The sequence below is a fragment of the Hyperoodon ampullatus genome (assembly GCF_949752795.1).
Source record: "Hyperoodon ampullatus genome assembly, chromosome: 16".
Classification (NCBI taxonomy): Eukaryota; Metazoa; Chordata; class Mammalia; order Artiodactyla; family Ziphiidae; genus Hyperoodon; species Hyperoodon ampullatus.
Genome location: NC_136929.1, coordinates 69377902 through 69404108, shown reverse-complemented (window position 1 = coordinate 69404108; position 26207 = coordinate 69377902). Strand labels below are relative to the sequence as shown.

General features: G+C 33.7%; 1 protein-coding gene across 4 annotated transcripts in view; it reads left to right on the top strand.

Moving 5' to 3' along the window:
- Window positions 1–26207, top strand: part of PDS5B (PDS5 cohesin associated factor B) — a gene marked incomplete at both ends in the record, with an annotated part of 121700 nt that overhangs the window by 20976 nt on the left and 74517 nt on the right. For all 4 annotated transcript variants that reach the window (XM_079721590.1, XM_079721591.1, XM_079721589.1 and 1 more), the window contains 9 exons: window positions 370–485; window positions 3499–3593; window positions 8076–8221; window positions 10690–10841; window positions 12126–12239; window positions 18259–18340; window positions 21662–21710; window positions 23983–24122; window positions 25672–25787. In XM_079721590.1, the coding sequence (XP_079577716.1) occupies window positions 370–485; window positions 3499–3593; window positions 8076–8221; window positions 10690–10841; window positions 12126–12239; window positions 18259–18340; window positions 21662–21710; window positions 23983–24122; window positions 25672–25787 (1010 nt within the window). The remainder of the gene's footprint in view (window positions 1–369; window positions 486–3498; window positions 3594–8075; window positions 8222–10689; window positions 10842–12125; window positions 12240–18258; window positions 18341–21661; window positions 21711–23982; window positions 24123–25671; window positions 25788–26207) is intronic.

Here is a 26207-nt window from a genome sequence, read left to right as displayed (position 1 = left end):
TCAGTGTCTATTCTTAAAGACCACAAATAGTTTTTCAAGGGTCCCAAGTAGGTTTGATGCAAGTTAGTTTTTGATTTTGATTTTGAATGGAAACAAACCTCAATTGTAGGAGGGGCCACTAAATTTTAATCAGACTTTGGGATGAATTTTCATGTAGGAGTGTACTCCTTTAATGTAATTTGAGATGATTAGAATATTTAAGGTAACATTTAATTTTATGAAAAATATATTAAACATTTTTATGTATAATTTTTCAGCTGAAGTTCATAAAAGATTTTCTGTGGAATTAGATTAAGGGAAATCATGGGGGAAATTATTCTCAGTATATCTACCTCATGGTTTTAAAACTGTGGTTGTGTTTTGTTTTAGAGCAATGATAATGAGGAACGCCTTCAAGTTGTTAAACTACTGGCAAAAATGTTTGGGGCAAAGGATTCAGAATTGGCTTCTCAAAACAAACCACTTTGGCAGTGTTACTTGGGCAGGTATATGATTTTGGTGTCCTGTTTAAAAGTAATATGTGTTTATATCTACTTACTATTTTAAAACAGCACCCACATTTAAGATTGTTTTCTGAAATCATAAAAAGATGGGTTTTATATTTTGAAATTCTTGAATGCTGATGGCGATTGGCCATATTTACAGTTTCCCCTTCTTATTTTGTCTTCAGTAATTTTTAAAAGATGATACATTTAAAAAACTATCTCACAAAGTATTATAATCATGAAATTGAAGTGTATTATTACATAGCAGTGATTGATTAATTCCAACCAGAAGTACATCATGGTGAGATATAGCCTCTCCACAAAGAAATTATATTTAATTAGATTATTTGGAGTCATTGTAAAGATAAAAGGGTATCCATAGAATGAATAAATAAATGATTATGTATATTCCTCCTACTGACCTCCTTTCTACATTTCTTATGATAGATAATGAGGAAATGATAACCTGGGCTTCTTGTATGCTTTTAATGATCCAAAAACCTCCTGAAATCGGTTGCAAAATTTTGAATGTGTTTCTATATTTTTTCTGTGAGAGGGGTTTATTTTATTACTTTTCTAAAGATATCCCGACCTTGAATATGTTAAAACCACTTCCAAGTGCCCTGGCTGAAACCTACTTTGACCCTGAGGATAGAGGAGGATTTTTTTCCCCCTTTTATAATTATGCTTATAACAAATAATGCAATTAAGTCGTAAATAAACAAGTAAATAGGATTGAGATTCTTACTGTTATTTTCTTTGTATTGAAATATTTGCATTGTCATCACCACTTTTCCTTCCATTTTGTTACCAGAACTATCAATGATTATGATAAAGATAATCTCTTCTGGTCTTGTTTTTCTAATTTGTCAAATCATATAAGCCTTTATATGTTAAGCCCTAAATTCTTACTCTGTTTTCTTATCTCTTATGTAGCTCAATAATAATATTTAACAAGGTGTGTTAAACTAATAAATATTAGCCCATTGTCATTTTGAGTTTGATTTCTAGACTTTCCCCTTAAATACAATGAGCAAGAGGGCAAAATAGTTTGTTTAATTAAACTGTGCAACTAAAATCAAAATCTGTTTTATTTAATGTGCTAAAACAAATACAGTTTTACATATAGACATTTAATATATCTTTAAATCAGGACTTGGATTAGCCAGACTTTATAGGATTTTAGGAGGAAAAATTCTAATTTAAATTTTTTACCTTTTGATTACATTGTAATTTTTCCTTTTTTTATTAATGACATAAAACTTGCACATTATTACCAGTTTTAGGGAGCTAGAGTATTTTTTTAAAGATGTCTTTTAATGGTTATTTGGTACATGTTTATTTCAGAAAGGTTAAAGTGTACAGGGATTGAGTACTTGGATACAGAACACTCAGGAAACTATATGAGACCAGAGACTAGATTTTATAGACTAGATTTTTTTTGAGTGTACTTCATAAAGCAGTTTGTTTCCTAATAATAATCTTTTATGAGTAATTTGTTGCTCCTTCAGAAGACTTTTTTTCTTTTTGATGCTAAATTTTGTTTCTTGTGGTATTAGGTGATACAAGATTTGGAGACTTTTTGATCTTCGAGAATTAAGACTTATGAAAATGTCAAATGGAAAATTCTTGCTTCACTTTAACGTTCTTGTTGTTACTTAAGATTTAAAAACAAACCCACTGCTTTGTAGTCCACAATGAACTTATGTATATAGGCTTTGAACATCAATGGTTTAGAGACAACTAGACATCATGTGCTTCCTGATGGAGGAACACAATGCCATTATCAGTAGTCTTGCTAAAAAATGAACCTGAATATGATCAAGTCTCTAGACCTGATTCCTAATGTGCAGGATTTAGGAGAGAGAGGAACCTGTTAATTGACATCAGAATGATAAAATTATCAAAATGTACACTGTGGAAAAACACTACACACACACACAAACACAAAACAGTTGCTTCACCAGATTACAAAGGAAAAGAAAAAGATAGAGAGGGGAAATATGAGTAAAAGATACTTAAATGACTTATCAACCAAAGAGTTTTAACTTTTTAGAGATACATACTAAGGTATTTACATATACATGTAAAAATTGGCTTTGATATTAGTGGAAATAATTATGATAGATAGGAGTAATTTCGGCACAATTTTAGAGTCATATAAAGTAATACAGGGTTTAGTGCAAGATCTACCAAACATTTGTGAATGTTCTGTATTTAAGAAAGAATAATTTGAGGAAAAACTTTCTTTTCAGTGTGGGATTTAATAATGTATATGTGCATTATGTATACACATATACTTGCATAAACAGATATATTTGAAATTATAGGGCTTCCCTGGTGGCGCAGTGGTTAAGAATCCGCCTGCCAATGCAGGGGACACAGGTTTGAGCCCGGGTCCGGGAAGATCCCACATGCCGCGGAGAAACTAAGCCATACGCCACAGCTACTGAGCCTGTGCTCTAGAGCCTGCGAGCCACAACTGCTGAGCTTGCATGCCACAGTTACGGAAGCCCGCATGCCTAGAGCCCATGCTCCACAACAAGAGAAGGCACTGCAATGAGAAGCCTGCGTGCCACAATGAAGGAGTAGCCCCCGCTCGCCTGATCTAGAGAAAGTCCGCGCGCAGCAACAAAGACCCAACGCAGCCAAAAATAATAATAATTAAAATAAAATAAATAAATTTATATATAACAAAAAAGAAAGTATACTATTTATAGGAAAAATTTTGTCATTCCAGTTCTTGTATTTGAGCCAAATGTATACTGTTCAAACATCCTCCTTAAAAGTACATAGTTCTCACAGGAGATTGACCTAGTTTAATATAGAGGTTCCAAAGCATTCTTACATATATAATATATCAAAAACTTTGTTAAAATAGTCTGGTTCTGCTTTGAATTATCCTGTATAAATTGTTTTTTCTTTTAATTAAAGAAATAAATATAAACTAAGCGCAGGTTAAACACTTATCTGTCTCTCTTAAAGATTACTCCGTGACTTTATATTTTATCAGGTTTAATGATATCCATGTACCGATCCGCCTGGAATGTGTGAAATTTGCTAGCCATTGTCTCATGAACCATCCTGATTTAGCAAAGGACTTAACAGGTACTGTATACCCATAATGACAAATATTCCTGGATGCTCTTTGGTGAAAAAAATTGGTTTTATATATAGGAAAAAAAACCTTTTTATTTTTGGTTTTTTTTTATGATTATTGTCGGTGAAGTCTTCTTGTTTCAGTTCATCATCATGGTGAAGCTACAGTTTCTACCTCCTAGTACCTACATAGGCTAGAAGCACTTACATAAAAAGTAGCGTTATCAGAGATAATATTGGTTTCTTAATTTAAGAACAATTCTAAAAGTATTTCAGGCACTTGGATTTGAACAGGTCTTGACTTTGAATAGATTATGGGACTTCAGTCGTCTTTAATATTTTGAGAACTTAGGTGAGAGTCATTAATTTATGAACTAATTTAACCATGCTTAATGGAGGTAACTTTTCTGAAATCTGTATATTGATGAGGTATTTCAGAACTGTGCATTTTTACAGTAATGAGAATACTGTGTATCTGACTGTTGCTGCTCTGTTAAGGTTTTTAAAGTTATGAAATAGTTCAGAGAATACGGATGAATACGGCAGCCACTGTCTTCCTCAGAAATGTTAGCATTTTGCTGTATTAGCTTAGGAGGTTAAAAAAACAGTAAATTGTAGATACAGTTGAAATGCTGTTCACAAACTCCTCTCATTCCTACTTCTGTAGAGGGTAACCTCTCTATTTGTTCTGCATTCTGTTCATGTTTTTCTATCTATGTCACATGTGTATCTGTACATAAGTTATATATAGTATTCTTATGTGATTTGAAAATTTTATTGAAATAATTTGAATTTGATATTGTTGAACTTATTCCTACTGTCTTATTTTGTGTTTTCTATTTTGCATGCCTATTCTTTGCTTCTTTTATTTCTATTTTTCTTCTCTTCTGCTCAACTGATTACTTTTCTTCTCATTTTTCCTTTTTTATCCATATGGGCTTGGAAGTTACATTCTCCTTCATGCTTTTACTGCATAGTTGATTAATAAAGTCTGAAGTTAATCAGAACACTAGCTTCTTTCTGAGCAATCCAGGACCCTTGAATGGTTTACCTCTGAGCACTACCTTCCCATCTTTCATATTATTGCTTGCTATTATTTAGTTATTTACTCTTTTTAAAATTTTACCAACCTGTAGTACATTTTAAACTGCTTTTTCTGGGAGATATCCTGCTTGGAGAACCCTCTGTCTACCTACTGACACCTGAACTTGGACTGCTCGCTGTATGTGAGCTTCTGCTTTATAGCATTCATCTTAAGATGATCCGTTCTTCCTCTCTCTTTTGCCTTCCCCCTCTCCTTCCCTTCTTTTCTCCCCCGTTTTCTTCTGTGTGACCCTGAATGTGTGTGTGTGTGTGTGCGCGCGCGCACACACACGCGTGCATGCATGGGAGTGTCTGTGTATGTCTGTCTGTTTCTTCCTTTTCTCTTCCTCCTTCTCTTTTATCCTGGATGTTTCTTTTACTCTGGAGCATCCTTTTCTTGTGTTATGGGTGCAGTATTCTCTGAGAATATTAATGATAGTATTTTAGAGTTTTCTTTTTCTTAAAAATGTCTGTTTCACCCACTTGTTTTTCCCACTTTTTATTTGCTTTTGTCTGTATTTTCCATGTTAGAGGCTTTCCTCAAATGCTTGGCAATCTATGGCTGTTGGCTTTTATTAAGAGTGGGGGACTAAATTAAAAGCTGTTCAGAAAGCCCTGAGCGTATGGATGGGATTGTTGACTCTGAACTTCACTGTAGGGTGATCAGGGTGGGTTGTTTGTTGGAAAACCTTTAGTTTAGATACTTTCTCTTTGGCTATTCAGATTCCCCAGAAAAGAGTATCCTACCAGGAGTTTAGTTTTAATTGCTTGTGTCTTTGGGACACCAAGTATTATTACTTTATTTTTTATTATAGAGTAGTATTTCATTGTATGAATACACCATAATTTGCTTATATCCATTTTTTTTTCTTTTGATGGATATCTGGGTTGTTTTTGGTCTGGGGCGATTATGATTAAGATTACAGTGAGTATTCTTGTGTAAGTGTTTCTGTGGATTTATGTTTTTCTTTCTCTTTAGAACTACTTAGGAGTAAAATTGCTGGTCATAGGGTAAATGTATGTTTAACTTTATAAGAAATGACCAAGTTCTTCATAGTAGTTATACTATTTCCCACTTGCACCAGAAATGTTTGAGGGTGCAGTTGTTCAGCATCCTTGTCAACATTTTGTATTGTCAGTCTTTTTGGTTTTAGCCGTTCTCATAGGTCTTGATGTTTGTTGTGATTTTAATTTGCACTCTCCTGATGACTAATGAGATTAGCCATCTTTTTATGTGCATATTGATACATGTGTTCTTTTATGAAGTACCTGTTTAAACCCATCCTTTTTTAATTGGCTTGTTCGTTGTTTTTTTTTTTTTCTTGTTGATTTGTAGTAGTTCTGTGCATAGTCTGTATCTTTTTAAAGTATTTTTTCCATAGTCAGAACTTCAATGCATTGTTTACTCTTGGCTAAATAATAGATATTTTGTTTTTTTATAGCTGTCTGAAATATACTTTAGATGTGAATAATTTCACCAATAACCTTTTTAGTCCTTATCATTGTTTTGAATGTTTTGCTTTATCAAAGGATAGTGTACAGTTTCATTTTTTATGAAACATTTATCTTGTTATGTTATGTATTTCCTAGTCTCTAGCCTCCTGGCACATTTTAATTTTTAGAGTTGGCTAAAAGACAGATTTGAAAAATCTAGGGGTCTAACTATTAATGCAGATTTTCAACCACTCCACTCCATGTTTTCAGCTGCTGTCTTCATCTCTGCCTTTCTCATTGCTTGGTGCCTTGAATTTCAGGGTTCTTCTACCCTGGAAATGAGCTTGTCTATGGCTTTTCTTTCCCTTTTAGGTTTCATCCTTCTCCTTTGTCCCTGGGCATTTACCAGTCATCCATCTGCCAAAATTTTGGTGAGAAATCTCTTCTGCTGTGATCTCTTCTCTTGTTACTTGTCCCTTTTAAAAGACATTTTCTTAGGGTTTCAGGAGTGAGCTGAAATAAATATGTTAAAAACATACATTTATCTTCTTTTCTCCATAGTGTATTTGTGAGCCTCATCCTGTGCCTTCAGCCAAGTTCTGAGGGACGTAGCCATATTGGGAAGAGTATTGTTAGATGCTGCATCATGCTAACTGTTGAGAATTTCTTCTTTGTCCTGCTTTCTCTTCCTCTGCACAGTTAATATCTATAAGTTAATAGCTCTTGTGTATACCTGTTTAATATGAATGATTTGTTTTAGTGAAATGAGGATGTATCTGAAAATTGATGGTGTGTCATTGGTTTTTCCATTTTTTAGTGACACCTGAAATAATAATACATATTTCATTTGAGAAGTACAGTGAAAGATAAAACTCCTGTCTTTATCTTGATGGGTAAATGAATTTGAGATATATTTAGCATGGGGCATTTGAAATCAATACTAAAAATAACCTTGTTTTCTGTGATACATAAAATAATATTTCCATTTCTTCAGAAGTTTTTTAGCGACATATTGTCTTAAACACTTTTTGAAATAGTTCCTATTAGTAGAGAATGCTCAAGGTGGAGGGGCTTAGGACCTAGGCATTGATTTTATGAGCTTTTGCATTATATTGTTAACTGTTAATTTATTGAGAAGTAAATCCATTCACAATCATAAGCTCTGTTTGTTGTTTATAGACATGGCTATGTATGTTACTCCAGATCCAAACAACGAAATTTTATCTTATTCGTCATATAATTAAAAAGCTGAATAATAATTTATGTTCACTTGTGGTACCTCTTCTTTAAACCTAATATATCATTACTGAAGATTGTTAATTTTTTCTTTCAGCTTTCTCAGTGCCAGATCTGAACTTCAATGTTTTTGACTTTAAGATTCTCCTCTAGTCACTCATAATTGTTAAATGTTTCATTTCTTCTGTCTTCCCTTTGGCCTTCCTTTTAGTTCAGTTAAACAGAATTGCCTTACAGTCTTTCCTGTAATCCTATTTCTTGGCTGCCATTACCTTAATTTTACTCTTTCAATAACCTCACTAAGGGTTTACCTAGTTAAGGGATAGAAACTTGAATTCTCTAGCCTTTTCTGATTAGAACCACTTGACTTGAATATTTTAACCATTTAAAAAACAAAAGTGAAATATTTAACATTGATATACTTCTTGGTTCATTTATATGGTTTGTTGAATTAATGAGTTTAGGAACTCCTTAGTTAACTACCCTGTCCCACAAATGGGAAGGGGATTTACTACTCAGTTGCATGTAAACTACTGTATTCTGCCTGAAGGACTGACCTTTCCTTGTTCCTTCTCTTTCTCCCTTTCTCTCTTACCTACTCCTAATGTTTTTGAAATATTGAACCTTCTCCTTAGGTTTTGTTTTTGTTGTGGTTTACTTTCAAAGGTCTTATGCAATCTTTTAAAACATTTTAGTTGTCAAAGTTTCATTTTAATCAAATAAAATTTTATCTTTCAGAGTATCTTAAAGTGAGGTCACATGACCCTGAGGAAGCTATTAGACATGATGTTATTGTGTCTATAGTTACAGCTGCTAAAAAAGATATTCTTCTGGTCAATGATCACTTACTTAATTTTGTCAGAGAGAGAACATTAGACAAACGGGTAAGTAGGGTTAATAATTATTAGTAGGTTTGCATTTTGAATACTTGAAGTTTAATAGTATTTCATTTGAAAATATTGAGATTTAAATGTAATTAGCCCTTTTTTAGGGGGAGGCATTTTAATATCTAAAATAATGTTTATGAGAAGATTTTACTTTTTGTTACATTAAATTTTATTAGTTTTTCTTTATTAGGATTATTTGTTCTCATCCTCAGAATGGGCCAGCTCTAAATGGTAGAGTAATCAGGTAGTTAACCTGTACACTAATTTTAGTAAGTGACTTTTGAAAAGACCTCTGAACACAACTTCTCTTTTCTCTTTTTCCTTTCATATGGGTATCAGTTCATAGTCCTCTAGCTGATTGTATTATAATTTCTATGGAATAGAAAATACAAGATGTTTTCTTTTTTCTTTTAGTTAATTAATTAATTAATGGCTGTGTTGGGTCTTTGTTGCTACATGCAGGCTTTCTCTGGTTGTGGTGAATGGGGGCTACTCTTTGTTGTGGTGTGCAGGCTTCTCATTGCAGCGGCTTCTCTTGTTGTGGAGCACGGGCTCTAGGAGCTTGGGCTTCAGTAGTTGTGGCACGTGGGCTCAGTTGCTCAGTTGCATGTGGGATCTTCCTGGACCAGGGATCGAACCTGTGTCCCCTGCATTGGTAGGCGGATTCTTAACCACTGCATCACCAGGGAAGTCCCAAAAATGTTTTCAACATGGCAAAGCTAACCCCAGCAGAGCAGCATGCTTCGAGCCTATCTCCTATGACCCCAAACCTTCCTTCTAGAGCACTGAACAGCTCCACTCTTTAGTTAGTGGCTTCTGAAGAGGGCCCTGTGTCTTACATTTGTATTCCATGTTGCCTGGAATGTATTAGGCACTCAGTAAGTGTTTCAGTGAATATTTATTCTCCCCTCCTCCCCATTGCCTTTCCTTGATGGCATGGATTTTACAGACTTAGACTTAAGAGTAATTTTGGTGAAGGATGAAAACCTTTGGTGTATTTAGGGGTTAATAAGCAAAGAAAGTGGGAGGCCTCTTGGTAGATATGAATAGCTCTAACTAGGTAAAAACTTCATAACATTTTGAAAGTCACTTGTATGGTCGATTGTGCTATCTCCATCATTTAATTCTCTCTTTGATCATGTGGGTTGTGGATGAAGAATACATGGACAGGAATTGCATGGTTTTCCCTCTGAATCTATAGGTATTCAGAGCAACTTATTTTAGTTGATAAATTTAGACTTGTTGTTATTGAATATTTCAGTAGGGTATTAAACAATGAAAAGGCCAAAAGCTATAAAGAAGGAGAAGGAGGTTTGCATCATGGTAGGATAACAGCCTTCTAATTGTTCAAGTAAACTTTCTCATAGTTACACTTAGAATTTAAGCTAAGTATTTGTGTATTATTGGGATCATAATTCATGTATGGTTTTGATCATCATGTTGTGTTCATCATATGACTGCTTGGTTCATTCATATAAATATTAATTGAGTACCAAAAAATAATTAAATATATTTATGTTACTGTCAGTATTAGAATATGCTCTATATCTTTAAATTTTCCCTAAAGTAGCACTTTCGGGAATTAGAGATAAGATAGGGAATTGGAGATAAAATTTTTACAAACATATTGAATTCTTATTTTATGAGTAAAGCTTTTGAAGTCTTTTATTTCAATATGTATGCAGTGGATGGATGAAATAAGAACTATTATTTACTGTAATTAATTGAAAGAGAAACCAAGAGAAAAATGTTGCTGTGAGTGACAGACTGCAAAGGAAAAATTAATAATCTTCGCAGATTCATGAAGTTCTAAATATTACTTACATCCTACTGATTATAGTGCTGTGTTTATGTAAAATTTAAGATTAAACTCATACCAAGATAATTAATGGTAGGTATACTATAACAGATATGTATTTATTTTAGAAAATACATTTGAATACATTTATACCTGAACGTCTTTGCCAGATATACAAAATGAACCACTGATGTGTCTTTGCATTCAGCATCTGATAAAGCCATTGTCATGTATACCTTTAATACAGGTATGCTTAATATAGACCATAATTTGGAAAACAATCTATAAGGAATAGCTCACAGTTTATCCATTTAACTGTCTTTGCCTTTTACAATTTGGTAGCATGCTTTCCCTCACTCATTCTAAGTGACATTATGTAGATTGTGATTGAGTTTTGTTTTCTAGGGATTGGTAATGGGTATAAAATATCAAAGCATTAAACTTCTTTATACATGTTAATAGATGTCTGTGCTTGACATAGTAGATATATTAAAATGATAGTTGTGTTTTTTCATACAGTCGTTACAGATTGACATCCAGGAACTGAGGTATGATGAAAATAAATTGTGTAAAGTAAATTTAAAAACTGGGAAACTAGATTTTACTGAATTAATATAACGGAGGCATTTTTAAATTACGAGAAAAATTTTCTTTTTTTTTTTTTAAGTGGAGAGTGCGCAAAGAAGCCATGATGGGACTTGCCCAGATCTATAAGAAATACGCTTTACAATCAGCAGCTGGGAAAGATGCTGCAAAACAGATTTCATGGATCAAAGACAAATTGCTACATATATATTACCAAAATAGTATTGATGATAGGTAAGTTAAAGACACCACACGTAAAATGTTTGGTGCTGTTGGTATTATATAACTGTTGTTGAACTGTTGTTTTAGGCTAACTATTTTCTTTATAACTTTAAACTCCCTCCTCAGTTTTTACTGCAAATTAAAGGTAGTGAGTGACTAGTTGCTTTCCCACCAAAGCCATAAATGAAGTAGTAATGTACATATAACTTTAGGGATGGATACGTCTTTTATGGTCATTTTCGTATACTATGTTTTAACAGAGTAATATTTGCAAGTAGGAGTGTATGTAATTATGATTTAAATTTTGTTTCATAGGTAATTGTGTTACAAGGATACACATTCATTTTTTCAAATAAAATTAAAATAAATATACACCCTTTGGATTTAGACATTTTAAATAAAAACAATTCCTACTCAAGGCTAAAAAAATAGTCTATAAATTTATATAAAAACACATTACCTGAATATAATCTTTGTATTTTTCTATTCCAGTGTGTAAGGTTAGATCTTGTATGGAACCTAGCGATTTAGTAGTTAGTAGAGCTGTAAATTCTGCTTGCAGTCTGCATTGATTTGATGAATTTTTAGTGGGGTCCAAATGATCTTGCTTATTAACAGGTGAGAATGAGAAAATTAAGAACCAGTAGGACATCTTACAGTTTTAAGAGGTATGGGAAGTAGAAACTGAGTATCTTAGGTTGATATTATCTAAGAGACGTTATAGTTATTATTTTTAGAAAATTGACATTTTTAAGCTTTTTGAGTGTGTGGCATCAGTGCACAGAGATGTGCGTTATGGTTTCATAGCCCACCCCCCACCGTTTAATTTTTCTTTTTTTCCTTTTCTTTTTTTCTTTTTTTACTTTTATCTAGGTCTCTTTTCATGATGATCACTACAAAAAGTCAAGAATCTTAAACATTTCTTTATGGTTAACTTATAGATGTTTAGAATTTGTCACTTGGAAGGTTCTGGTGTAGTTTTTTAACCCTTTATTATTTAGCCAATGAAATTGAGTCCCTGGTATATAACTTGCCCAAGGTCATGCAGAAGTAGTTAATCTTAGTTAGGTATAGGATGTTTACAGTACATCCAGCTAAAATTTTTTCTTTGGCTCTTCTTCTTATAGAAAGAAATCTTTGATTTGGAAATCTCATCTCTACTCAGAAAGAAGAAGCTCTTTTATATGTGTTCTTTATGTGTTTTGGAAATTTACCTACATTTAATTTACCTATATTTACCTATATTTAATACCTACATTTAAAGAAATTAATACAGTACTTTATGTTTTTTCGTAGATTGCTTGTTGAACGGATCTTTGCTCAATACATGGTCCCCCACAATTTGGAAACTACAGAACGGATGAAATGCTTATATTATTTGTATGCCACACTGGATTTAAATGCTGTGAAGTATGTTTCAAATGTTAAACTCTGTTCTTTCCATCTTTTGCAGTATGTTGGATTTTATGGAAAAGAAAACAACTGTATTTTTAAATGTCAACAATTTATGTAATGCAAACATTGTTTAAATGGTCAGACACAATAAAATACTTGGATAGGATATTTTTTCAGAAAGTACTGCTATTAACATGAGATTAACAAGGATTTTTGTAACTAATTAAAAAACAGAGCTGATTGACATGGAATCTTTTAGGATTTAGTTTTTCTCTCTCCAGATTTTCATATTGTTGTCTCAAGCAATGCTGATGTACCTTTTGTTTTTGTTTGTATTCCTTAAGGCATTAGAAAGGTCCATATTGTGAAATTAGTACTTTCTTATTTTCACCTGATACTGATTTGAATTATAGTGTAGGGTAGTAGGATACATATTTTTGTGCTGTATAGCCTCAACATAGTGTTATAGTTTGATATAAAGGTAAGCACAAATACATTTTTATGACCATGCTTCATTCAAAAGCTGCTTTTGTATGGCTTTGTAGGGAATTGGCATTTTGGACATGGGAGGGGCATTGCTAATTGAATCGTACTGAGGCTTAGGAAATTGAGGCCTAGAGATGGATATGCTCTAGGTTTCAGAAAGTTTAGATCATCAGTATTCCAGTGAATGTGTAACTTAATCCCCAGCTAATGGGGATTAAATATTCAGAAATTAGAAGTCTAAGGAGCTGTATATAATTTTCATTCTTCCCGCAGCTTAATGGGACTTTTAACTGCACTTCCCACATAGAAATTATTATATATGCTATTTATATCTTTCATAGGAATGTTGAGAAAAAGGGTTGTAGGGGGAGAAATGTACATTTCTTGATACCCACTGTACTTCAGGCACAGGAATATGTGTTAACTGTGGCTGCTTTTCTGCTATAATTGGCAGAGTTGAGTAGTTTCAACAGGGACCTTATGACCCACAAAGCTTATAATATTTACTTTCTGGCCTTTTATAGAAAAAGCTTGGCAACTCCCAGTATAAATGATTTTTTTTTCTGTTTTACACATGATGAGCTGAATCCTACAGAGATCAATGAACTTGCACAGAATTACACAAGTAATAAGAGACAAAGCCAGAATTTTTTTTTTTTCGCGGTACGTGGGCCTCTCACTGTTGTGGCCTCTCCCGTCGTGTAGCACAGGCTCCGGACACGCAGGCTCAGTGGCCATGGCTCACGGGCCCAGCTGCTCCGTGGCATGTGGGATCTTCCCAGACCGGGGCACGAACCTGTGTCCCCTGCATCGGCAGGCGGACTCTCAACCACTGCGCCACCAGGGAAGCCCCAAAGCCAGAATTTGAACTCAGTTCTTCCTGGTTCCAAAGCTCATTCTTTTTCCACTGCATATAGTAAAATATGTTACCTCTATAATTAATTGTAAAACATAAAATTTTCATATGCTAGCATCTGTGGAATTGGAATGCATCCTTTTCTTCATGGTTTAGTTGATGGCCTCTTAGAATCGATGAGATAGGATATGTATATATCCCATTTGAAACAACCTATTTAAATCACACCCACTCTGGACGCCTTGACTCAGTTCAACTGTCATTCAGGAGTAAAAATGAATTAAAGACACTTGCAAGCAAAAAATGAGAGTTCACCACTCATAAATCCTACTTGAAAAAATTACTAAAGAATAAAAAAGGAAATTGAATCCAGAAGGAAGGAATAGGATAAAGTTTTCTTTACAAGGGGTTGGGGTCTGGATTAAAAAGTAGGTTATCATCTAGGCTGATATTGTGCCAGTGTACACCACTGCAGTGATATGTGAACTCTCTTGAGAGTCCCTGGGATATCCCGCCCCATGCCTGGGTGGACCCTATCAGATAACAACATGTTAAGATGGCAGGTAAAGTGTTCTAATGTTCTTTTGTCATATAAGAGTGAGGACAGACATGTTGATTAATTAGACCATGAATCAAGTGTGCATATTAAAACTTTGAGTCACCCCTAAAAAAATAGAATTCGAATGTATAACTTCTAAACCCATAGGAGCAAAAAATTAATGAAAACTTTAATACCAGAAGTGGAAAAGAAAATAAAAAATAATTGAAAATAGAATACACAAAACATAAATAGCAGTTTCAAAACTAAATATTTTTATCAGATATCATTCATCACTTAAATGACAAGATTGAATTAAAAAGTAAAAATGGTGACATAGGAGATATACTGGAAAATAATGTCATGGAAAAGTTGAAAGTAATTTCCAACCTGTGGATCAATTGATTCTACAGAAATGGTTGGTGGGTGAATGAGTATTTATCTCTTTTAAGTTAAAATACTTAGAATGGTTTTAAAATTATTTTTTATTTTAATCAACTTCTTGGAATTAAGTGACCAACTATACACCTAATGCTTCTTAACATTTTATTACTTACACTTTAACTTTACATTTATCTGTGATTATTTTCTCCAAAAGTCTTTACACTTATTATCGTGAAGTATTTAATGCACACAAATCATGAGTTTTGAAGCATAGTAATAAAATAAAACTATATGAATCTACCACCCAACTTGTGAACACTCCTCTCTTTCATCCTCCTACCTTCCTCCCAGAGGAAACCACTAGCCTTAATTTTGTGTTTCTCATTTCCTTTTAAAAAAGTTTTATCGTGTGTATGTATGTATCCCTTAATAATATACTTTTAATTTTTGCTTGTTTTTGAACTTTATGAAAACGGAATAATTGTGGGTATAGATAGTCTTCTGTGACTTGTTTTTTCATGCCACTCTATTATGTTCCTAAGCTTCATCTACTCTATATATATAGCTTGTGGGTCATTCATTTTCACTGTGGTACTGAATTACTTTGTCATTAAACCACAGTTGTATTCCATCATCTTGGCATTGCAAATCTGAGTCAGTGGAAAGAATGGACATTTGTGTGTTTCCATTTTTTTAATAATACAAATAGTACTACTGTGAACATTTTTCAATTTAGTATACACATGCAAGGGTTTCTCTAATGTATGGTTATGAATGGTTCTCAAATTTGGCTGCATATTGGAATCACATGGAGAGGTTTAAAAATACTGACACATGTATCTCATCCTCAGAGATTGTCATTTAATTTGTCTGCAGTGTAGTGTGGGCATTGGGGTTTTTAGGAAAGCATTTCTGGAGATTGTAATGGGCAACCAGGGTTTAGGATCACTGGTATACAGCTATGAGTGGAATTGCTGAGAATGCACGTTTTCAGCATTATAAACTAGTCAAATTATTTCCCAATATGATTATACTAATTTATACTCTTACTCCAAAACATTATCAGGCATCTTATTTTTTGCCAGTCTTTTGGGTATCAAATTTTTTCTCATTTTTTTCATTGTCCTGAATACTAATAATATTGATGTTTTACTTAATGTTTCTAATTTCACCACAGTCCTCTGTATATAATACTCTGTATTATAACACCTGTCCTACTTCATTCATTTACATTACCATTCTAGCCCAGAAAGTCATTTGAATTTTTGTGACCTCCAATTAGTTTGAAAAATATTTTAAAATAGCTGCTTGGCAGGTGGGTTCCTGCTAAGAACTTGTTTGGTAAGGATTTTTCTCATTTACTGAAAGAGGCATATGTTTTATTCTGTATCTGTGTTCTTTGGGGGAAGACCAAATACTTCCTATATTTTAGACTTTTTGATGTGTACCCACTTTTGGGTAAGTCCCTAGGTTAACTATAAGTATACTGATTACTGGAAGGGAGAATAGAGGCAAGCTTGGGTACTGTCTGATCATGGTGTGTATTTCCACCTCCCCCAAGTTCCCCAGAACAACTGTCAGTGACAAGAGTAAGTGGTAGTATCAGGTGTGATCATGGTTGTGATCTTCTCTTTCATTGATCAGGCTCTCATCTAGACAGTTTTGAACTGTGGAGTCTGATGGTAATTTGCCAATTGGGAGCGGAAGGTTGGAGGAGAGGTTCTCTTCAACATTTGGACAGGTTTCTGACTGCAGCCCAATGGTAGTTGTCTTTTTCTTTGAACTGACGCAAACTTGTGGTATGTTGGTGCAAACACGGAAAAGCCATAGTGAGGGAACTAGTTGTCTACTTAAAATGTCACTTAACAAATGTAAGAGTATCCAGGCTCTAACCAGATTTTTCACGTTTATTTAGTGACAGAGCTGGAATTCAGGCTAATATTAAATAAATGGATATTTGTCTTCCTATTGTAGTAATACTGCTTCTACTAGTACAGCTTTTTTTCCTTAAGTACTGTTTAGAAAGGCAAAGCACAAGGACAGATTGTCTTTGCTGCTTAATATAATCTAATTGAAATGCTCAAGAGGATGCTCCCCCTGAATGTTATAATACAAATTCTTAGTCAGTGATGGTCACTTTTTGATTTAAGCTGTAGCCATAATAGTTTATAATAAGCTTTAGAATTGCTTAAGATTTCATCTTTAAGTTAATAAATAAGATAATTTCTGCTTTATTTTTCTGCTTTAAGTGAAAGCAAGTTTCAAAATCCAAGGCCTTCAGAAGTTTTAAGTAGTGATAAAATGTATAGGTAAGGAGAGAATTCATTGACTTTGGAGTTCACAAGTAATTTCACAGATGACTACTCTGTTTCTTTGAAAATTATTTACAGTCCTCTGGATAATGGTCATTTTTGTTTTAATGTTTACATTCTTAAAGTGTGCCAGTTAAACTCTATGGAACTTTAGTAACTTGAAGACAGTAAAGTTTAGCTATTTTAAGATGAAAATGCCCCAGTACTGTTGTTTTGCCAGTACCATGTTGAAGGGACTACTATAAAGGAATTGTCCAAATTTAAGATAATTTGCCTCCTTTAAAAAATGCAAAGGTATTTTAAAAACATACTGCTGAGAAGGGTGAAAATATTAAACAATTGCCTTGTCTATCAAAAGAAAAAGTGTTTTTTTGGGGGGGGCCTTCCCTGGTGGCGCAGTGGTTGAGAGTCCGCCTGCCGATGCGGGGGACGCGGGTTCGTGCCCCGATCTGGGAGGATCCCGCGTGCCGCAGAGCGGCTGGGCCCGTGAGCCATGACCGCTGAGCCTGCGCGTCCAGAGCCTGTGCTCCGCAGCGGGAGGGGCCACGGCAGTGAGAGGCCCGTGTAATGCAAAAAGAAAGAAAGAAAAAGTGTGTTTTTATATGGTTTTATATGCTTCTATATTAAATTACTCTTATGGCAGTGCTTCATATGTGTGATAATGGAGGTTAATAGAAATATAGATAATTGAAAACAATGAGAAGTATTATTTGGTTTTGGAAAATTTCCTTTTTAAAATTTTAAATGAGTGGTTCTGATATTCTATAACTTAATATTTAAATAACATTAACTGCTGTCTATGATTTATGTATATTTTCTTGAGTACCTATATAATTTTTTTTAGATTTAAATTTCTGCCTGAGAACAATAAAAGTGTTACGGTAATATCAAAATTTTTGCCATATAAAATGAATGTTCACTTATATACATATAATGTAATTTATAAATATTACTTATAAATAAAAGTACATAATATATATTATGTAAAATTATAATATTTTTGTTTCAGGAAAAAGTATCTCCATTCTCTCAGGGCTCAGTCTTTTCCGTTTGTATCTTTTATTCCTTTTCATCCAGCCTGCTATTGAATACAAGACCTTACTCCATTAAATATTGCTTTATTTCTTAAGCTTGAAATCTCTGCAGTTCATTGCTCTGCCCTTGCCTACAAATATGTTCCAGTTAATGATAGATTTTCACTATTTTTATACAAAAGAAAAAACAACTACCACTAATCCCTTTCTTTTGATATAGCCATCTCCTCAAATGTTATTATCTCTTATATTTGACTTCTCTGTTTCTCTTCATGTATCATCAGTTGCTTAGTCCTGTAAATTTTACCCTTCTCTGTCATCTCCATTTGTAATTTGAACTTTTAGAAAAAATTAACATGGTTGGGATATTCTGGAAGGATGTTTATCCTGTTTTGTTATTTAAATTTATGTATGTGTTTTTCAGAGCACTGAATGAAATGTGGAAATGTCAAAATCTGCTCCGACATCAAGTAAAGGATTTGCTTGACTTAATTAAGCAACCCAAAGTAAGTTATCACCATTTTTGCTATGTGTTGAACAACTATTTCTGTGTGGAACACTTCTGACTCTGGAACCTATGATCTCTAACTTAGAACACTGAAATTTTTAAGAAACTTATTGCTTAGAAAAATTTAAATTTACTGTATCTGCAAAAGGTGATACCCAACAAGAAGGGGAATGTGCTTCTGTGTACACAGAATGAAGCCTTTTTTGGTAGCTTTAAAATTAAAAAAATAAAACCAAAACAATAACTCAGCATTATTGAAAGCATAGAAAACAGAGTAAAATTACACTTAATGTTGCTACACTAAAATGCTCCCATCATCTTTATATAGTCTTGTGGTTATAGAAAGTTTTAATATCATGTAATTATAGTTTAGTATCATGATATTTTTACAGTTAATATGGTAATTTTAATGTATTACCTGGTCTTCATAATTATAATTTAATGGTGGTTATTCATCCAGTTGATGTTTGAGAATGTTGTATGTAGGCCTATAAAAAGTACAATTCATCTAAAGATCAGTGTGCCTGGTCATTTTGCATTGCGTCCAGGGAAAACAGTGTAGTGTTATTTTTTGTTTCCTTTCCAAGCACAGTGGACCGTCCCCCCTTCCCCTACAACATACACCTCATGTTCATAGGACAGAGGTCAACAGAATGGAGTTGTTTCATCTAAGGGGAGAAAATTTCCAGTTTTCCTAGGTGTAAATCTTGCCGCTTGCCCTAAAAATCAGTGAACTAACAGTAGTTGTTTGAGTGGTTTATAGTGACCTCACTTTTTTCTTAACCTCTAGATCACTAGTAATAAGGCATTTCATACCACTTGTTTGCCTGATTGAAGCTTACAACTGAGTAGTATTTTTGTTTTATAGGCTAACAATGACCTCTTTGTTTATGGTTCATTGAACATAATTTAACCTTCTCTGATTCCTGAGTATATTGAACCTGCTAGAAAAAGTTTTTCCTTATAGTCAATGACTTAAAACTAATTTTAGAGATTCTGCTATTTCAGTACTTTCTGTGCGAAGGAGGAAAATTGGAAAATCCCAGTTAAGTTAGTGTGTTTCAGCCAAATAAACGTGTGTTAGTCAGTGTTATAATGCAGTGTTGGTGTGTTTCAGGTAATAAGCTCTGGATAAAGTACCCTTTTTTGCCACCTAGAGACTTGTTAATTTACTTCCTCTAGGTAAAGTTGTGAGAATGTGAGATGTTCTTATTTGCATGTGTATAAAATTATTCCTGATTTTAGGCATTATTGAATTCATTAGCAGCCGAATAGCATAAGTGTGTAGATCATATGTTGAACAGTGTGATGTATGAGACGGTAACCAAAAATAACTTTGCTTTTGACTCTCACTGTCCCTTTAAATTTTATTTAGTGGGGGCTTCTTCCCTTTGCCTGTTCATAAAAACTTGGGAGGGTCTCATGACATTCCTGTTCAGTCTACATGAAATAAAATACAATCTCAATTCAATTACAGTGTTTTATTCCCTTCCACTTCGTGGTATTTTCCTTTAATAATCTTAAAATAATTAACAAGTTATCCAAATCAAAGAGGGAATTCCCATTCATGTGTGGTGGGGATGAAGAAGGAACAGAATGGAGGAGGACAGTACTCTAAAGTGGAATTCTAGTGAAAGGAGAATTAATAGTCTCATTACTTAATGTTCACTTTATACTGAGAATTGTAGTAGATATTATAAAGTTAGAAAAAAAAATACAAAGCTGTGTTTAACTTTTGGCTGTTTATAATTCTGCCTATGTTACCAGGAAGACTCTTAGATATAATAATCAGTACATGTTTCATTGGCTTCCTCATTATTCCTTCTGATTAAGATAGTTTTTATTCTTTCTTAGTAATGTAGCCCTTCTACGTCATGTAACTAAATTGATTTGCTCAGTGTCACTCAAAGTGACTCTGTAGTTTGCAGTATTGTACTTTGTTGGTGATGTTTCTTTTTCATGTGGATCAACTTTTAGTAAGGCCAGCACCACCTCTTTCCCCCAAAATTGAACAACAATAGAAATCTTATGTTTCTAGTCAGATCTATTAAGTTCCAAATATTTGGGAATTAGCTCTTGTACACTATTCTATTATTCTTTGTCTCTCCTTCCTTTTATTTATTATTATTTTTTTTTTGCTGTACGCGGGCCTCTCACTGTTGTGGCCTCTCCCGTTGCGGAGCACAGGCTCTGGACGTGCAGGCTCAGCGGCCATGGCTCACGGGCCCAGCCGCCCCGCGGCATGTGGGATCTTCCCGGACCGGGGCATGAACCCGTGTCCCCTGCACTGGCAGGCGGACTCTCAACCACTGCGCCACCAGAGAGGCCCTCTCCTTCCTTTTAGAAAGCTCCTTCTCAATAGGGACGGTTTGTTTGTTTATTTATTTTTTGATTTGTTGCTTTCACCCCAGTGTTTTTCAAGCTCAGTATTTTATGCAAAGTTGCTCAGTGACTTTTTTTTTTAATAACACTAACCTGATGGAATGAATAACTAGTATTCTTAGAAACATTTTTTATACATGTGACTTTACAGAGTGTATTACATGCAGCACGATGTGATGAACAGATTCATTCACTGAAATACTTCCCTGATGCAACAAATAACTAGCACTCTTGGAAAACTTTTGTACCTGTCAGTGGCATCTTCATTGTCTTCATCCAGTGTCTTCCCAGTGGCTTCATGACTATGCCTTATAATCCTCAGGCTTAACAATTTTAGGAATACCTCAGTTCAATCAGAATTATATACTTAATTGTCAACTTTTTGTTTGAGATAGGCTAAAAATGTGAAAAACAACATTTCCAGATTATTTTCCTTTTTTAAACGTAGTTGTCCTGTTCTTTGAGTACTTAAGAAAAACAAAATGTCTCTGTGTCCCAAAAGGTTGATGTAGCAGTCATCTGTTTTTGTTTTGGAGGCTGACAAAACAGGACAAGGGAAGAGGCGACGACAGTGGAGTATGACTTCACTTCTTTCATTCGGTTCATCTGGAGTTTAGACATGGCTAAAGAAGGAGCATATAGTGGTGGTCAGGGTGTGGGCCAAGAGCATGAGTGGGTTATGTTTACTTAACTTTCTGAAGAATACAATGAAGATTATTGTTAGGAAATTTTTTTTTTTTTGCTGTTTACTAATTGTTTAAAATTAAAAGACTTTTTTAAAAGAGTAGCTTTGGGTTTACAGAAAAATGAGCATAAAGTACAGAGTTTACATATACCCCTACCCTCTCCCCATTTCCCCTATTATTTACATCTTGTTTTAGTGTGGTACATTTGGTACAGGAGATTTTAATTTTGCATTTTTTTGTGTGATTTACAGACAGATGCCAGTGTCAAGGCCATATTTTCAAAAGTGATGGTTATTACAAGTAAGTTATTTCAAATATTATATGTAAAATTTAAGGTTTATTTGAAACATTTCTTTCGGATAATAGAAAGTGTTTCTTGGAGTTCCATTTTAGGCTATGATAATAAAGGAAAATATTAAAGTTTTTTGATTGATTTTTTTTCCCCCAACACGCTCATCTTTCCTTTTTTTTCTGATTTTCATTTATTTTGCATACTACACAGGATTATTTTGTGTGTTGATATGAGCAAAAGCTGGGTTTTATTACATAAATTTATTTTTAAGAATACATTCAAATTACTGCATAACCTTGCTGTTAAAAACTGCATCTGTGCTTTGGTATTGCTTGGTCTAATGTGAATCTATCTGAAGCTAATTTCATCCTGAACCGAAATTTACAATGAAAGATATACCTAATAACTACAAAAGAGCTTCTTTGAAAAAAAAAGTTAATTTGCTTTTTTGCTTTCGGTGATTTTAAATAAAATGTTATTTAATTGCCTTTAACAGTAAATACTAAAGGATTGTGTAGCACATCACCTTTGTTCAGGGCAGGGGTAGGAAAAAGTAGCGGTTTTTGTAGGTCATTTGCTTTTCCTTTCACCTCAGAGATCACTGTGTATAGCATATGGATGGAGGGAAAATCAGGAACACCTGGAGGAATGCTTCTACTGAGCTTCCATGTGGTAGTAATGAAGAGTTCTTAGACGGATTTTTGAGATGTTAACAAATATTCCAAGATGTGTGTGGAAGTAATGCTAAGACACCAAAGAGAACAGTAACCTAATTCATTGGGTATTAGACTAAGTGATAGAAGTTTTAGCATGAGTAGAAATTTCCCAAAAAGACCAAAATATCTTTTAGTCCTGAGCAGTTAAACATAAATTAGTTTTCAGTCCCTTTGGATAACTTAAAGCAAGTGATTTTGTGCTATTGCTTTTTAACAACTTTCCCTAGTTGTTTGGCTGCAGACACTGTCCCCTAAAGGAGATCGTCTCCTATATTCTTTCTTTTTTTAACCCCCTATCCATTTTCTTCCAACAAGTACAGTATTTCCCAAATTCTGTTGTGAGGAATGCCAGTATGCTGCAGGTGTTAATAGTATCATCAGAAAAAAGGGTTCCATGGTCTAGTATGTTTGTAGAATCCTGAATTAAAGGGGCTTTCTGTTGTTGCTTTTCCCTGCCTCCCTCGCTCCCTCTATCTCTGTCCTTCCCTCCTCTCTCTCCCTCCTCCTCCCTCTATCCCCATTTCACTTTCTTTTTGTTTTGTTTCTTAAATGGTATGCTTTATTGTAGCCTTTAATATGATGCCTATATGTTATGGAGGGGCTGTAAAGTGACATTTTCCAAAACTGTTGACAAACAGTACAGTAGAATTTTTCTATTCTAGAAATATGGAAATGTCATACAGTCAAGTAGTTAGGAGGAAAATTTGTTCTTACTATATTCAGTCATCTAGCCAAGACTTAAAATGGAATTTCAGAGTTGTATATGAACTTGAAGACTGCATTTACTGTATTCATATTTGAAGATTCAACACATTTCTACTACTTTTATTAGAGTCCATAGTTTTGTATTATAATTTCTGTTATTAAAAGGATCCTACCTAGTCTTGTTCTCCCTCACAGTTGTGAGTAGCCAGAAAAAAAAGATTCTAGGATGAATATTTTATTAGCTTTCATAAGTGTTTTGATACATGATGTATTAAGAGAGTAGTATAAAACTCATCTGTGATTCTACAAGAACTCATCCTTTCTCATGCGATAATGGCCTACCCAGCAGTAACACCTGGAACGTGTTGCTCAGCATGTGTTGATGCCAAGTAGCATGCGTGTGTGTGTGCATTATCTCTGGATGATTGAACAGTAAACAGTGCAGTACAGGAAAATGGTTTCTTCTAGGTAAAACTGATTGATCTTCATCTCTTGCTCTGAATTGCAAAAGAACAAGGTATACAACAAGCTCAAGGGATAGTAATAAAATGGTATTACTCAGGTAGACATGTAATGCCTTTAAGTATTATAAGGAGTTATTTAGATATAGCCAGTTTGGTCTTTCTCTGCATAGATGGTCCTTCACAATGGTCTTATTTTATGTTTCTAGGAAACAGATTTTTATTTGTGAAAATTTATTATTGAAGGTGTTCTACGATTTTTATCACATTAAATTAAATGAATTTGTAAGTTAAGATTATTCATCAAAGTAATAAAAAGAATGAAAAATGTTGATCTCATTTATTATTTCGAGAAATTTCTAAAATTGTATTTTAATTGAATTTTAATTTAATTTAAGGAAATTTGCCAGATCCTGGTAAGGCTCAGGATTTCATGAAGAAATTCACACAGGTGTTAGAAGATGATGAGAAAATAAGAAAACAGTTAGAAGTACTTGTTAGTCCAACGTGCTCCTGCAAACAGGCTGAAGGTTGTGTGGTAAGGAGAGAGATTTAAAAAGAGCTCACGTTTGGAGAAACCTCCAAATCTTTTTTTGTCCCCTTTTGTAATTCGTCACAAAATTTAGAAAATATCACAAAAATAACAATACAATACTGTAATTCCTCTATAGAGACAGTTGTTAATATTATGGTGTATGTTTATATTATACATGTATCTTTGTACATTTTACTTTCTCGTTAATTAGTCTTTTGCAGTATTATATTTAGTAGCAACATAAACATAGCACACCACTGAATATGTGTACCATAATTTATTGAACAGCCCACTTGTGTTACACATTTAAATTTGTTCCCAGTTTTTGATTAATGTAAAGAATTCTTAATCTTTATAGCTAAGTAATTTTACACAGTCTTGATTTCATTTCTTTAGGATAAATTCATTATTGGCCAGTTATCACTGTTGGGAACAAGCAAAACTCAAACAAAAACATCATTATTTTGATAGGATTTGTAAAATTGGTTGCTAGTCATCTGACCATTTTTTCTCCTTCAGTATATTAGCTATTCTTATTTCTTTTGTAAATTGTGTGTTTTTTAGTCTTTGCCTATTTTTCTGGAATATTTGTCTTCATCTCACTGATTTGTTAGTATGTCATGGCACAGTATGTTAATTAAGCTGCAGATATAGTTTTCTATCTGTTGTAGTTTTCCCTTTTCATTTTGTTTATGATGTCCTTTACATACTATAGTTTTGTTATCTCGCTAAGTCTGTCAGCAGTCTCCTTAAGGTTTTTGCCTTTGGAGTCCTGCTTATGAAATCCCATTCTACTGCAGGTCAATGAAAATGTTTACTGATGTCAGATTTTTAAAAAAATTATTTATTTATTTATTTATTTATTTACGTTGTGCTCAGTCTTAGTTGCAGCAGTGGGCTCCTTAGTTGCGGCTTGAAGGCTCCTTAGATGTGGCATGAGAACTTTTAGTTGTGGCATGCATGTAGGATCTAGTTCCCTGACCAGGGATTGAACCCGGGCCCCCTGCATTGGGAGCATGAAGTCTTAATCACTGCGCCACCAGGGAAGTCCCTCATGTCAGTATTTCTTAATCTGTTGCCCATGTATCATCCTAAATTCTTTTTTAAAAAAGATGATTTTTGGCTCTACGCCAGGTTGACTAAATGAGAACCTTCACAACGAGACCCAGGAATCTGTAGTTTTAATGAGCTTCTGTAATAATTTTGCTTGTTGAAGTTTGTGTATCCACTGACCCTTGGTTTTATTCTTTCGTATTTGTTTTCATCATTTTGGAATATTTTTGGTGTAAGGTGTGAGATAGGGATATAACTCTGCTTTTATTCTAAATGTCTGTTCGGGTGTTTCAATATAACAATATATTGAATAATCTACCTTTTTCCTACTTACTTGAAATATTACCTTTCTCCTATGATAAATTCTTAGTCTATTCCTATTGATTTGTTTATTCCAGCACCAATACTACGTGGTTTTAATTATTATAGGTTCTTAACGTTTTAATGTAATGAATTATTTAAAAATACTTTTTTAATATTTTAAAAATCTACATTACAGCGTGAAATAACTAAGAAGTTGGGCAACCCCAAACAGCCTACAAATCCTTTTCTGGAAATGATCAAGTTTCTCTTGGAGAGGATAGCACCTGTGCACATAGATACTGAATCTATCAGGTATTTGTATATTAAAATATTGAATTTTCATTACTATTAATTCATTCATGCTTTAGTAGTCAATCATTATTGGGTACCTGTGCTCATTATTGAGTAAGGCACTCATAGTATAGGTTTATATATATACATAATGGCTATACCCTAATCTGTAGGTATCTGTAAATAGATCTATTCATATATATGTATATGTTTGTATATATACATACACTCCTCTGTGTATATATATATGTGTATGTATTTAGTTTATCTTGTTATTTATTTTAATTTAGGTACTCTTTCAATTTGGATGAGAATTTGTCAATCCAAGCCTAGTTTTTGTCTGTTACTAGTAAACTAGTTAGTTAGCTTGCATAGGTTAACTAATAGAAACAAATTGCAGTTCTGTTCTCAGGAAAAGAAAACTAAGTGAATATGTTGTAA